At 42.9% G+C, this 15,682-nt stretch overlaps 1 protein-coding gene across 4 annotated transcripts in view; it reads left to right on the top strand.

Annotated features, from left to right (window-relative positions):
* Window positions 1-15,682, top strand: part of CCDC186 (coiled-coil domain containing 186) — a 603,510-nt gene that overhangs the window by 563,383 nt on the left and 24,445 nt on the right. For all 4 annotated transcript variants that reach the window (XM_078643863.1, XM_078643862.1, XM_078643865.1 and 1 more), the window contains one exon: window positions 6,754-6,973. In XM_078643863.1, the coding sequence (XP_078499989.1) occupies window positions 6,754-6,973 (220 nt within the window). The remainder of the gene's footprint in view (window positions 1-6,753; window positions 6,974-15,682) is intronic.

Here is a 15,682-nt window from a genome sequence, read left to right as displayed (position 1 = left end):
TGCTGCAGTTTCTGGCCTATCCTTCCAAACGTCGAGTCCAGGATATTCATACTAGGATACAGATGTTTTGCCTCTATCCTGGATTTTGATGGGACTGACTCTGAGGCTACTGGGCCTCATGCATCCTGCTGGTGACACATACCAGCTGGCATATGCAGCTTCTGCTGTGGGACCTGAAGTTTCAGTGGGCACAGAATCAGGGAATTCTTTCCGACATGCTACAGATCTTGGTGGAAACTGCAAAAGATCTGCAGTGGTGGGTAACAAACCGCAATTGTATCAGCAGCTGACCCCGCTCCCTTCCCCAACCAGATCTTACAGTGCTGATGGATGCATCACTCCTGGGTTGGGCAGCTATCTGGGAGATGTGGAGATCAGAGGCCTCTGGTCTCCAGCAGAGTCTGGACTCCACATCAGCATACTGGAGCTTCGGGCAATCTAGTTGGCATTGAAAGCCTTTCTCCCTTCTATTAAGGGAAGGCTAGTGCAGGTGTTCACAGACACCACCGCGATGTGGTACTGCAACAAACAGTAAGAGATGGGGTTGTGGACCCTTTGTCAAGAGATCCTACCTCTCTAGAAATGGCTGAAACGTCAGGGCATTTCCGTGGTGGTTCACACCTGGTGGGCTATTTGATCTCAGCCTCAGGTCCCTAGCGGATCATGTGTGGCGTCTCCATCTGGAGGTGGTGCAAGGTCTCTTTCAGCAGTTGGAAAAATCTTGGTTAGGTCTCCATGCCACCACCAAGAGCACGCATTGTCAGCAGTTTTGCGTGCTGTCGTTTCTAAAGCAGCTGTCGCTTGGAGATGCTTTTTATTTCGAATGGAGCTCATGCCTACGGCATGCCTTTCCACCCCTACCACTCCTGCCCAGAGTTCTCAAGAAGATCAGGAACAACTCGCCCCAATTTATCCTTGTGGCTCCAGACTGGGCTCGGAGAGTTTGCTATCTTGAGCTGTTGAGCATCACCATCAGTCCTCCGATCAGGCTGCCCCTTCACGAGGATCTTCTGTTGCAGCAACACAGAGGGTCCTACATCTGAACCTGTCAACACTCTGCCTTCTTGTGTGGAGATTGAGCGGCAACAGTTGACAGCCTTCTACCTTTTGCCCGAAGTCTGCAATGTTATTCTGGCAGCCAGGTTGACCCTCTTCCTGCTCAGCTTTCTTAGGTTCTTCTCTTTATTCTTTTCCCTTGCCTAGCTGGGTTCTGCTCTGTGAACCTTAAAGGGTTATCTTTCTTCTATCTCAGCCTTTCTGCGGTTGCCTGACCAGCCTTCCCTCTTCGAATCTCCCTATTGTACACATTCTTGAAATGTTTGCAACGTGTTTCCTCCTTCTCCCTTTATCATGCCTCAGTGTGTCCTTAATCTCTTCCTGGCGTTCCTGTTGTGTGCTCCCTAAGCACTTGCACAACTGTCCTCTCAGGCTCCTTACCATCAAGGTGGCAGTAACATCTGCCTGGAGTTTTTGTAAGCTTCAGGCTTTGTCTCCATACCTGAACATCAACCAAGGACTGGCCAAAGGTGTGAAAGAAGGCCAGCCGCGATGCATACAATCTTGTGTCCCTTGTGAAGTTGCTTTAGATGCTAATCATCAAATGTTCTCCTTCGCTGGGCTGGGCTGCAAGGAAAGCTTTTTGAATCACGAAAAGAGACTAATGACTTTCATTTTCTAAAGACAGCTAGGTTGAGATTAAGTGCAGGCACCCAGTGTCCTCTGGAGTGCCAACAGAGGGCGCTCCCTCCAATCAGGGCGCTGTTCTTATGAGCATGGAGCAGCGCCAGGATTGCCTTAGGAGTCTCCCTGAGGAGAGAAGACGAGGGAGGACTTTGCCTCATTGCAGGAATGGAGGAAGGTAAGTATTTTATGTTATGTATTATTGTTTCCCCCACCCGCCGCACCACCCTCAGGACATGTCAACCACCACTGTTTAAGAGTAGGCAGTGATCTGTGGGACCACTGCCTGCTCTTAAAAAATATTTTGTTTAACATTCTCTGGTGGTCAAGTCGAACTGTTTTGCAACTGGAATGTGATTGCAAAACATTTATACGTACCATTCTGATTAGGAAGTTGGAAAGGACACCCCTTCCAAATACAGAATCGATATTTAGTAGCAAATGCAAATTGCAATTGTCTTTCAAGTTACCTAATCACAATTTGCGTTTTGTACATTTTGAAAAGCTTTTCTGTGATCGCAAACGGCCCATTTGCGACTGCAAAAAAAGCTTTGTACATCTGACCAAAAGTGACTTATTTGGAGTTTAGCGGTTGGGATCCTCTATCACAAATTTGTTGAATATCTCCTCCTACCAGTCACAAGTGCATTAAAGCTGTTGGCACTTGTAACATTAGTACAGAATGTCTGTGAAATTTTGACAGAGTATCCCAGATGCCAAACTCTAAAAAAGGCCCCTACTCTTGTGCACTCAACAGATGGAGGCAAGAACAGTCTGTATACAGTTAGGGTATCAATTTAAAAAATGGCAGTTGAGACTTTAGCTCATGAGCAGCAGACATTTGTACCTTGTATTAAATATGGGGTAAAAACATGTGCAAGTACAAGGCATATAAAATTAGTGTTCAGGTAATGAGTTCAGGATGAATTTTGACTGCAATCATTATAATTGCATGTGTATGACAAGTTTAATGATTGGTCTATGGTTTTATATTGCTTCGTTGTTTTTATTTCATACTTTTCTGTCCGCATGCCAGATGAATAAAGCTGATTTGATTGATTTGACTGCAACAGAGTAAAATGTAAGTCGAACAGAATGTAAAACTGTGGAAACCAGTATGATACCTGTGGTAGTAATTAGTGTTGAGTCAAGAGATAATTATTTTACTATTAAATATTTTTATCAACACATTATATCGCATGTATAAACAACACATGACCATATGGCCCCAATCCCTTGTTACATTGTAAAATAAGAATCTCAAGTAATAAAACAAACAGAGCCGTATCACGCTATAGAGCCAATTGCAGGAGCAGGTGCACTGTAGATGCGAACAATCTTTATCAAGAACAAAGAAAACCAGAAGCAACCAAAAAAAAACCTCGCCCACCCAACCCCCCTCACCCCACCCGCCACCCCAGTTCCAAGTCCACCACCCCCCTCTATCAAGGATTCTGTCCCATTAACCCGACCCCGGCTGATCCACATCTGACAGACACAATAAGCGCAGATAGCTAAGACAAGTAACCTCCCGGAACTCAGGACAGCAAGGACAAGAAGGGCTGCCTGAGCTCAGAGTATTTAGCACCCTCCCCCACCAATGTTAAAGAAAGCTTCTCCATGCCCAACACATGCCACAAACGATGGAGCCATCCCTGGAACGTGGGAGTATGTGCAGTGCGCCAATGCAACAGAATATTCTGGATAGCAGAACCCAGGGCAATAGCTATTAATCGGCCCCTGCGGGAGCGCAGCGGATATGTGATGGGATTTGGCAACCCCAGCAGTACATAAGAAGGAAACAGTGGGACATCTGTGTCGAAATGTGTATCAACCTCGTCTAGGACCTGCTTCCAGTACCCCCTGAAGCTGAACACAATCCCAGAGCAGGTGGACTAGCGTGCCCGTCTCTCCGCACCCACGCCAACATGTCGCCTCCCTAGAATTGTCGATCTCGTGTAGCCTCTCCAGCGTATAGTACCAATATGTTGCGACTTTAGTGATGGTGTCTGTAAGACCCATGTGGTATGCGGAGTGCCAGACCCTGTAATAAATACCCTCCCATACTTTGTGGCTGAGCGCCCGACCCAACTCCCTTTCCCAGCACGCCTTCCCCGAACTATATATGTGCGTGTACTTGGCTTGTAACATTCTGTGTAGGTCTGAAATTAGCTTTTTATCAGATTTACGTGTGATTAACCAGTACTCATACGGCCACAAATGCCTGTCGGCCGTAGAGCGTACCTGGCCGTTGAGTGCCCAATGTCGAGCCTGAAGATATCTGAGCCTCTCAGACTCCGCCAGATCATACACCTGTCGGAAGGCCGCAAACGTTAACACCCCTCCCTCTGCATATAAGTGATACAAGAACCGACACCCCACCGGTCGCCATTTCGCGAAAGCCACAGAGTCTTGTCCTGGGGTAAAATCCGGATTATCCATCAAGGGTGTGAGGGGCGATGGAAAGGAGGTGAGCTCATGTTTGACATTAGTGCTATCCCACACTTCCAAAGGGACCCTGGTAATTCTTGGTTGCTCCAAACGTGGCCCCAGCAATGATGAAACCAGCCGGGGCCACCCTCGCCTTGCAGACAGTCACCAACTCACACTGCCGCCGGGCGCCGCTACCGTCACCAGCGGGCCCCCACCTCTCGCCGCAGAGCCGTCCTGGCCCTCACTTGATTTTGGCGCCAGAGGCCACAGGCGGCGGCAGCCTCAAGATGGCGGCACCGCTACCGCCCAGGTCTGTACTCTGGATGCAAGCGGCCACCTCCCAGCCGGCCGCGATCCTCCGACATCCGAAACCGGCTCGGTCCACCGGTAATATCCTCTCCGGTCACCGCTTGCACTGATGCTGCCACCTCCGATCGGGAACTCCGACCGAGCCGCACCGCCTCTTCGGGACTCCGCGACTAGGCCGCTGATCGGGCTGTCCCGGCTACCGGGCATTAGGCTGAGACCCAGCAGCCCCCTCCACCACTAACCAACGCTCCGGGGCCCCCTTCAGACAAAGTGCCTCCTCTGCTGCTGCCACCAGACGCTGTGACGGCCCGGAGGCCGGTGCTGTGTGGGCCATCGGCAGGGCCGGACTGGGAACCAAAACCGGGCCTGGCAAAGTGCTCGGTCACCGCCCCCCCCTGGGGTTAGTGGTGCCGCCGAGCTCTTTGCCAGGGCCGGTTTTCGGACGATTTTGTTACATGGCCGATTTTGCAGCTATGCTGCAAAAAGGACCTGTAACAAAATCGGTCCCCTAGGGGCCCAAAACCGGCCCCCACCCGTGCGGCGCACCGGGCGATTGCCCGGTGCCCGCTACGGCCAGTCCGGGCCTGGCCGTCGGCAGGAGCTCCGGAGCTTTCCGTCCGCTCACGCCGCCCATGCCCTCTCCAAGAGATGCTTTTTGAGGTGTAAGCAGTTGTTTGAAGGGAGCAAGTCGCATGTGATCAGAAATGGTATTCCAGAGCCTGCAAGTTTTACTAGGGAATGTTGTCTATCTTGAAGCTGTTTCTGCCCAGCAGGTGCACAACTGTGCCGACATTATTTTTTTGAGACGTGAAATCCTCACACAAAAGTTTTGAAGGTTTTTTAAAGGATGAGTAAAAACAGTTTTACACATTCCAATGCAACTTTTGAGTCAGACCGAATATAATAGACATACATGCTAACTTTTTAAACAATCCATTTGTAATGCATTGGTTTCGCGTATGTAAAGAATGAAGAGTTGTTCTGATCAATCATCGTCTGGAAAAAGGAAAGAGCTCCCTGACAGATAACATTGATGTGGAGCGGATGTGGCACAGCGTCCAGAGCTGCTGACTCGAGAGTCGGTTCAAGTCTCAGCGGCGCTCCGCAATGTCCTGTAATTCTCTGTAAATCACTTAATCTCTCCCGGTGATAAATTGTTATATAAATATGCTGCTAGAATAAAAGGCAAAACTTTATAAAATATAGTTCCACTGAAGCGGATGTTAACAGTATTTCAGCGGCGAGAAATTGATAAGAAAAGCAGTCACGGCACAAGCATTGGTAAATGCAGGAAAATATGCTACAGTCAATAGAAACGGAGGAAAGGTAAGTGGCACGCACAGGAACCAATGAGAAGAAAGAGAGGAGGCGGGATGTAAGTCCCTTTTAAGTTTATATTAAAAACAATAGATTTATCAAGCACAGCGCAAGTGCTGTGCAGGTGAAACCTAAAATGGGAAGTATGAGATTTTTTTTAAATTAGTCGGGAGTATGTATTTGTTTCCATTCACTGGTATTGCAACCTGAATCCGGTACCTTAGCATGTAAGGGACTTGCAAGTGTGCTGCTACAGGATCGGATAACTGAAATGCAAACATACGTTTTTTCCCCTAATATTTAGGAGCACAGAGAAAGGGCTATGGCAGGTAGAGAGAGCCTGGCAAAAATGTTGTGCACTCGCCTAGCGGAGCAGGTTATTGACAGCGCATGCTCCGATACACACTAGACCAGTCCCTGTCGGCTGAAGCCCACAGAGTAATCGGGTTTTTGCTTGCAGGAATCAGACGGCAGGAGTCTACCCCTGATATAGTTAGTCTCCCACCTGAATCGGTATGGTTTGCATGTATGAATAGAGCATTAGCTTTCCTGACTCGTATATAGGATACTGGGTGTGTGTGATGCACGGATGAGTATTCATATATTCTGAGTAGTATGTTTTTTATTCAAATCTTAAAATGTTTTACAGTGCAAAACCGCATTTTCCTAATAGTGATATATGAGAATATTTGAGAATAATATAATGTAGTGTATGAGCCTGAGGAATAAGACTGAATTATCCCATCATATCTGCCATTTCATATCCGCCATTGAATGGAAGAGGTTTAGATTGAGAGTTCCTACTATCCTCGTCATTGCCTTGCAAACCTAACTATGTGCACTGTATAAAGGCCTTTGGTGTGACATGCCCTTGTATTCTTTTGATGCTACTTAGCAATAGTCTTGAATAAGTGTAACAGAACAATGTAGTGTACCACGTGCTATCTTTTATGTTAAAGAAACAAAACACTGAAGTCAAGTTTTTTTAACGGATTTTTCTATTTCGTTCTTAAGGATCATTCAAAGTTACGTCTTGCGGGAAGAATCTGGCACACTTTCTTCTGAGGCTTCGGATTTTAACAAAGCCCATCTAAGCAAACGTGGTGGAATAATGGCGTCTTTGTACACATCACATCCAGCTGACAGCGGATTGACAATTGAACTCTCACTCGAAATCAATAGAAAGCTACAGGCTGTGTTAGAGGACACACTGTTAAAGAACATAACACTAAAGGTGAGTGTTGTGCAGTATGCCATTATTGGGAAGGTCATCTTTTGATAGTGTTGTGCAGTATGCCGTTAATGGCAAGCTCTTTTTTTTTTTATTAGAAATTGAAAGTTTTGGTTATACTAAAGAGACTGCTGATATAGCAATGATAAGGCGGCTTTTTTCTTAATTTCAGTAGATCGCCAGGGTTTTCAGTATGTGTCAAAATCCATTGCTTGTCACTCAAACGTTTCACAGCATTGGTGTAAAATGTTAACTGACTTTTATTTCATTTAATTGTTAACAGAATTTTTCCTTTAGTAATCTGTTAAACAAAAAGTGTTTAAAATGATGAATTAAAGTCTCAAAAGAGAGATTCTTAAATACACTTAATAAAATCATCATTATGAAATAGTACGTAAATTTGCTTGGGTCATGACAGATCTATTTATCAAATCAGTAAAACAGTACTTTCTCAATATTACCAATCAGTGTTTTAAATGTGACATTTATTTTGATCACAAATACAAACTCGCGTGTACTTTAGTCTAGTTACCAGAGACGATTGTAGTTTTCTTGTGCAAATACAATATCATTTGGGAAAATCAATCAATTCTATAATTCCCGTTATGAGAGTCAGTGTTACAGTCCTGATGCTTTGTAGCATTTAAAGTATCACCATGGCAATTGATTTTATCTGCACTCTAATACAAATTAAATAGCCATCATTATTTAAAAGCACAACATTAACTGGATTCCTGCAAATCCTAAGCAAGAGCCCGCGTACGCAACCTTTTCATTAGTCTGAATTATCTCCTAAAGAATAAAAATATAGTAAAGAGTAGATTATCAATCTTGTCCCCAAGTTACTCATTTAATGCTGTACTCAAAGACCGATATGTTATACTTAAATTTGGGCAACCAGTGTAGTTAATTCACAACTACGCCTGATTGAGTATGTATTGCTCAGATGAATGGATGCTAATAGTATAAAACTGTATGCATCTGAGAAATAAAGAAATGCTCCCATTGAATATAGATTTCAACATTAAAGGCTAATTTAGTAACTAGTACTTCAATTTCTAGTGATACAATTCAGGTTACAGATTAACAATGCTTAAAGAAGTCAGAGCGCGGATAACTACGAAACCTCAGGAAGGTCACCAGTGAGGATAGCTAAGAAATCTCATACCAAATATTTTGATTCTTACAGCTAGACATACGTAGTTGCCAAGATATGACTGCACATTCAAGATGGCCGCCTGTGCAATAGAAAATATACCTGCGCTTGAATATCCACGTTGTTGGGCAAAAGATAATTATTAAATGAATGTGGATGTGCACAAAATTCCTACAACTGCTACTGAATGTACTCTAGAATTAAAAAAAACAATGAGACCCACTACCACTAAAGGGACCAACAGCCTAGTCAGGACAGCACACCTAAAATGGCTGTGCATACTGGGGAGGATTTTCGATTACACTTAAAGGTCGAAATCTAGAAGTTCTAACCCCATTTCAGTCTACTTGCATGAATTTCATTTTAAGTTCTGTGGTTTACAGAACAAAGGTACAGTACACGATAAAACCTGTAGTGAAATACAGGTACATTACATTTCTTTGGTTTATCTTTCTTCATAGGGTAAAAATAAAGGTGAATTCTCAACATTTCACCTCAGTCTGGATTTATATAGTAGGATTTACATGTATACATCTTGGATGGTTTTCCAAGTTATAGTAATTTGCTAGGACATTTGTTACAAAAAACACCACGTTTTTAGAGCTATTTGTGGTATAATTTCGAAATGTACCTCTAAAATTATTAGTTCTTAAGTTTTTGCCTGCCAACATTTAAAATTCTGATGTATCTTATCTATGCTCCAACCTTCTGTGACACTCAACTTGGCTTGACTTTCTCTTTAGGAACCAACGAAATGTAGTTTGTCTATCTTATTCATTTCTTGAAAGCCAATAAGGGTCTTGAGAATGAAATCCAGTTGGTATTAAAATATGCTGCCAGTTCTCTGAAATCTGTTTATTTTGTTTATTGCTTAGTGTGCCAGTGTAGTGACACCAACAACAACTTCACATTATTTATTCTTAATCACAACACCAGTCCGTCTTCATAGATATATTAAGGAGTTTACTCTGGTACCCACTTTCTCTAAGCCGGGACATGGAAACATTTTCCTCTGCAAAATAGTCTTGTTTTTACAGTTATTTATTTTCTGTTCTTGAAAATATTCCTCTCAATTTTGTATATACGCATTTATATAGTTTGCCTGAAAAAGGAATGATAAATGGATGATTTGTAAGTCAAGAAAAGTGATTTTATGTCATGTTGAATCATGTAAAGACCTTGTTTTGTTGGTTTAGCCATAGGAAAATGATTATAAGACTGACAGAGATCCCTTCCAAATACAAAATATTTTGACTATGTAGTGTTGTCCCAAGATGATATATGAGCAGAATGAGTTAGTGTTGAGGTAAATCAATTTTTCCTTCAATCTACCACAGAGTTAGCCAGATTTGTTTACAAGTAAATCTTCTTTAAACATGAAGTGGTTTTAACTCAGTGTTAGTTGTGCCGTTTCCTAAGATAAACTCCGGAAACACTATAGAGTTTACCATGTGAATCTATAGGGTCCTTGTTGGCTTGTAACGCCTCTAATTGAGGTACACTACTATAGAGGGCTTCATTGTCAAAGTCAATAATATGTAAGTTGCAGAATCACATTTTTTTAATCCTATACTCTCCGTTGTATCTGATCTTAATAAATGAACAAACACAATAATGCATTGTGACTTACGTTCTAGTAACGACTGGCAACCTGATACTATCAGTTGTCCTGGAAGCTCAGCTGATTTTTTTCCTGTATTTTGGCCATGACAGGCATCCATGTAATTTAATTACCTAATTTTTCTTCGTTTTTTTTTTCCATCAAATCCATATGTCTTTACGGAAACACTTGGCAGGTTCTTGTCATTTTTCTGTTAGTGCTTGCAACAATATGCTATACTAACTTTGAGGAGATTACATTTTAACTTATTTGTTGTTTTGGTATTTTTTCAAAACCATCCCAGAGCCAATTCTTAACGGTTTTCTTGATGTAATGTTGACAAAAATATATGGATGATGGCGTCCTAATGCATCTTCATTTTCACAGAAGTCTTCATCTTGAAAAATATGCAATAGGATAGTATGAAAAATCAGTATAACGCCAATTTGGTATCAAACGAATCATCATTTTTTTTGTTACATGAATTAATACCTACCGATGGGAATTCTGGTTGGCTAACATGGAGCAGAAGCCAGTGCGCATTGTCTAGAATAGGTGGAGGTACCACACCTTGTGACTCGAAAAGACTTCTTTGAACAAAATTAGGTTGCACATGTATGAGCCCAACACTAGATGTCAGGAGTATGCACAACATGTGAATCTAAACCACTACATAACACAAACTGGGTACAGGTAAGTAACATATTCTTTTTGATGTATACATTTAACCCTAGATTCCTCATCTTTAGAAAATCCCCAGGTGCCAGACTGGATCGTAGAATTCTTCTGCACTGCTCTCATGTGCTGGTAGGTGATGCTATGTGTATCTGCGGTGACTCCGTACCACTCTGGAAGTGACCGAGTGGAGCCGTATATAAGTACCAACCCCGCACACTGTTGCCTGTTCCTTCCATGTGAACCCGGAGCTCTGCTCCCACCCTTTTCATTTTTCTTCTGAAGACTTATTGCAGTGTTCTAGGGAATTCTGTCCATGCCAAAAATAACAGAATTCACACTGAACCAAGACTCTAGGAAGCTGATGTCAGTCATGAGGGTGCACACGAGGTGCTTTGGCTCAATACACAACTCTTCAGTCAAGCAACAAGCAATCTCGAATTGCATCAAAGGGCGATTCGGGACAGAGAGGGTGAGACTATCACCGAACACAAGAACAGGTCACAGTCGAGGCCTAGGTCCCGCTCCAAATTGCAATTGAGGTCTTGAGCCTGCTCCTGTAAAAAATCCACTTCTAGGTTGAAGATTTCTTTTAAGTACAGGTTGAAGTTTATATACAAGCGTAAGGGAAAGGACACCATAACACCACTTGAAATCTAGCGCAAGGGCCTCATAAGAGATTGCACTCCGCCGAGGTCTCTTGAGTCCGAACTGATCCCGCAGTTGGTCCTTGCATGCCAGAATTCCCCAGCCCTTGCAGACTTCGCCGCTGACTTCTACAGCGATGCCCAGCTCCATGCAGGTGTATTGTGAACCAGTGCTGACACAGATTCCATTGGTGCTAAACCTCTCAGACTCCATCCAGATCTCGTAGGAGAAATCCCAGGAACGTCTGTGGTGGCAAACAAACACCAACCTGTCTCCCTCTCCAATCCAGGGTTTACGGTGATGATAGATGTGCTGCTGCTGGGTTGGGATGCCATTTTAACGAGGTGGATATCGGAGGTTGTGATGACTCCTTCATCTATTTCTCTTCTCTGATGTAATCCTTCCTTCCCTTTCTTTGTGTTGGAACTATCTTCCCTTTGACAATCTTAAAAGGAATGTTTTGTAATGTTCTTATCTAAGAATTCTGCTTGGCAGTTGCTCTGGAGCTGCTGATGGATGAGGTTAATAAATACCCACTGAACAAAGACTTGAATCTTCCTGGGTTTATTCCTGGATCTCTTTTGGAAGACACCACACTTTTATTGGCGACGAGGGTGGGATTGGCCTGGTATGGATTTGGAGACTGAAAGGATGGTCAGGGATTGTGTTGAATGTTGTGTTAGTGACAAGGTTCTTACAACCAAACAGATGCCTATGGTTTGTAGAACGTTGCCTTCTCATCCGTGGGATGAGGTTGCCATTGAGATTCTTGGTCCTCTTCAAGGTGTGTCTGATACTCCCTATTTAATTGTGCTTGTGGATTTGTACTCTAGATGGATCGAGGTTGCTGCTCTTAGAGACATTACTTCTGACTCTGTTATCTGTTTTTTAGAAGATATTTTTAAGAGAGAAAGTTTTCCTAACTCAATTCTCTCGGACAATGGTCCTCAATTTTGTTCAACAAGGTTTAAATTGTTTCTTGAGTCCTGTGGTATCAAGTACTAGCGAAGCTCTATCTATCACCCATAGACTAATTAATGGTGCTGTAGAGAGAGTTAACAAAACTCTTAAAGAATGCATTCAGTTAGCCAAAGTGAACAGATTGAATTGGAAGGATGCTCTACATGAGAGAAATTTGGCTTATCGCATCTCTCCTCATTCCACCACTGGAAAAGCTCCCTTTGAGTTGTTCAAAGGCAGGGTTCCCAACTCGAAATTGTGCCCGGGGTGGATGGATCTCAATAAAGGCCTGGTAGACAAACGTTTGGGTGACTGGAGAATTAGAGAGCTGGACAAGCAAGAAAAGAGAAAGCTTTATTTTGATGCAAAGAAATCTGCTCAGTTTAATGAAGTGGGTGTGGGTGATTTGGTCAGAATCAAGGCACCTGTTGGTTGCAAACCGTGGTCTACGTATACTGATGTTAGACCTGTTATCAGAGTCTATAGAAATGCTGTTAAGACCTTGGATGAAAGGATATGGAATAAGAGTCACATTGTTGTTGTCCAATCTCAATCTACGAATTCTGAGGGCTGATGTTGATTCTTTTCATAATTTACCTTCCTCTTCTTCTTCTCCTTCCACTCCTGTACTGCACTTTAGAGACCGGTGTCCCAGGTTTCGTCGACCTCCTTGTTACATGAAGGATTATGTCTAATATTCTTATATTCTTGTTTCCTTTGCTTTATTTTATTTATACTTTTGTTTTCAAGTTTGTTGGGAAGGGAGATGTGTGATGACTCCTTCATCTATTTCTCTTCTCTGATGTAATCCTTCCTTCCCTTTCTTTGTGTTGGAACTATCTTCCCTTTGACAATCTTAAAAGGAATGTTTTGAAATGTTCTTATCTAAGGATTCTGCTTGGCAGTTGCTCTGGAGCTGCTGATGGATGAGGTTAATAAATACCCACTGAACAAAGACTTGAATCTTCCTGGGTTTATTCCTGGATCTCTTTTGGAAGACACCACAGAGGTCTCTTGCTTTGATGGAAAGCAGGCTTCATGTCAGTCTTCTGAATCACCGAGTGATTTATTTTTCCTTATAAACCTTCCTGCATTTTTCAAAGAGAGGCTTTTGCAATGAGGCATTTTCTAGATTCTTCTAGAAACCTACAGGTCGGTATTCTAGACCCCTCAGGCAGCAAGGACTTAGTCAATGTGCCAACCTGAATCAGAAACCGAGTTGTAGTACAACCATTCGATAACCCACTGAGCAATATTTGAGTGAGATTTGTTTCAGGTAACGATCGATCCCATGAGACATTACAAGGATAGTGTAATCTCAACCCCTTTTAAATAACTACATACTCAAGAACACTAGAACACAAGGGATGGATTTTAAATATTTATTTAAAATCAGAATCCTTGTCTAGTGCACACAATGTGAATTGTAAGTACAATGAGGACAAATAAAATGGCAGTAGCAATGCTCACCTAAAAAAAATCAAATTAGGAGGAATCACTCTAACATGATTGCGATGATAAGCCTATTGCAATCCTACCCTCATTCTGCTAATTGTAAACACTAATCTAATTCTAGTACAGCAGAGAAAACCTACTTCGAGTTTCTGAGATGTTAGACACCCAAATACCTGTTTGAACAATAGAGCTTATGTTCAATTCAGTCTCAAGATCTGCTTTTCTTGTCTCACAAGGTCAGCTGCGAGTGAAGCTAAATCCATCCCGTCCTGGTAGCCTTCAGTTGTGTCCAGAGATATGATTCTGTACAAACTATCTCTCTACCATTCATTCTCTGCGCTCGGTGTTTATAACCTTATTTCATTGTTAAAAATTATTAGCATAAACAATTAATAGGAAGTGGTTTGATGCCCTTTAAATTATTTTCGTTCTGAAAGACTGTATTCTTTTGAATAACAAAAATAAACTAGACACATAGTTGTCAACCTTCTTGAAACTCTAAGAAATCAATAACAAACTAATGTTAAATAAAGAAGTCAGCTTTTAGATTAACGTCTGCAAAATATAGTCATGTAAGCTTGTTTTTCATATTGCAGAAAATAATGATATAAACTTAGGGTGCGTCAGATGACACAAACGCTATGTGCTACTTCGACAAGCAAGATGGTGTGAGGTCCTGGGTTCTGTGGCAGGAGATGCTACAACTATGGAGGTGGCTGGACCTGCAGAACAACTTCCTGATCAACAACCACCTGGCAGGCTCGGAATGCATGAGCAGACAAACTGAGAATGCATTGTCTGGAGGACCATGGATCGTCTCTTTGTCTAAGAGAGCTATGAGAATTTGCATCAACCTCACAAATGACCATTGCAGGGATGATTAGCTCTTTGTGTTTTTTCCAGTGGCAAAGAAGTAGAAGGGGGTGGAGAAGAGGACTTGATTGTGGTGGATAGCCCTCTGCATTAGGACCTGCTATGCACTGTCCATGAAGCAGACTGCTGAATACCTGTGGGCTCATTCCACCAGGACCAAGGTCGCTGCAATGGCTATGCGGAAGAGGCACAGCTTTCGGAATCTACCACCCTGGAACATTAGTATGGATGCATATGTTCACAAAACACTACTTCAGTCCGGTCTCTTCGTCTGCTTGATGCTGCAGGACCTTTTGGTCTAACTCCAGTCCCCAGCCCCTCCTACTTTGGGAGGTGCTACTATGGTATGTATTCAAAAGATGAGGAATCTGCAGTTAGATTTCTCTGTCGGAAGAGCAAGTTAATTAGCTTGGCTAACGCTCTTTCTGAGAGCCACCCTACTTAACCGCAGATTCCTCACTGCACTCTCTCCACAGAGTTCTGTGTAGTGGCCTGTTTACCATGTTAAAAGGTCCCAAGGTAGGAATGAGCACACAGTCTCACACAGTTTGTACTGCGTTCCACATCGGAGGTTGCGGAAAGAGAACGGTGCAAGAAACTGACATCAGAACATGAAGGTGGCACTTATATGGGACTCCGCTCCATCACTTTTGGGGCAGTACACCATCACCATGGAGCCTCAGATCTGCTCTAGCTCTTGAGGATGTTCTAAAGGTGGGGAATATGGGGTTAGACGAAGTATCTACCAGAAAAAGTGTTAATGAAGGTAAGTGACTTGTTTTTTTGAACAATGAATTCTGTTAACATTCAAAGGTTTGTAAAGGAGAGCGGGTCAATAGACTATCACACTCTTTTTTTAATAATTGAAATGGAATTAACAGGAAAGTCTGAAGAAAAAGTGACCTTGGGTACTTTGAGCGAGGGCTGTTCCCTCTATCCGGCAGTTGGTGGCATGCCTCACTGTGTTGAGGGAAAATATGCAAAATTATTCAGCTTTAAGGAGATGTGCATAAGGATTGTCCCCCTCACACAGTGTAGATGGCACATGATGATCCACAAACCCCCTTGCATTTGTTATGTGCAGGATTGTGGTGCGCTGGTCCCTTTTCCTTATGTTCAACCAGTGTCGTCCTACTCCTCAGATTATCTACTCATATCCAACACCTAATGGACTTTCTATATCATTTGCCACATCTGGATTACTACAGTTGTCAGGAATTGTATTGCCCATTCCTTGTAATAGATCTATCCATACTAGACCAGTTCCCACATAAGAAGTGGCTACCACAGATTGGGTATACCCTAATTTTCATTAAGGAGAAGGGTGGCGAAGTGTTGACATTTA

Source organism: Lissotriton helveticus, chromosome 5_1, assembly GCF_964261635.1.
Source record: "Lissotriton helveticus chromosome 5_1, aLisHel1.1, whole genome shotgun sequence".
Lineage (NCBI taxonomy): Eukaryota > Metazoa > Chordata > Amphibia > Caudata > Salamandridae > Lissotriton > Lissotriton helveticus.
The sequence above is the reverse complement of the archived record's forward strand: the minus strand, read 5'-3'. Positions and strand labels throughout refer to the sequence as shown.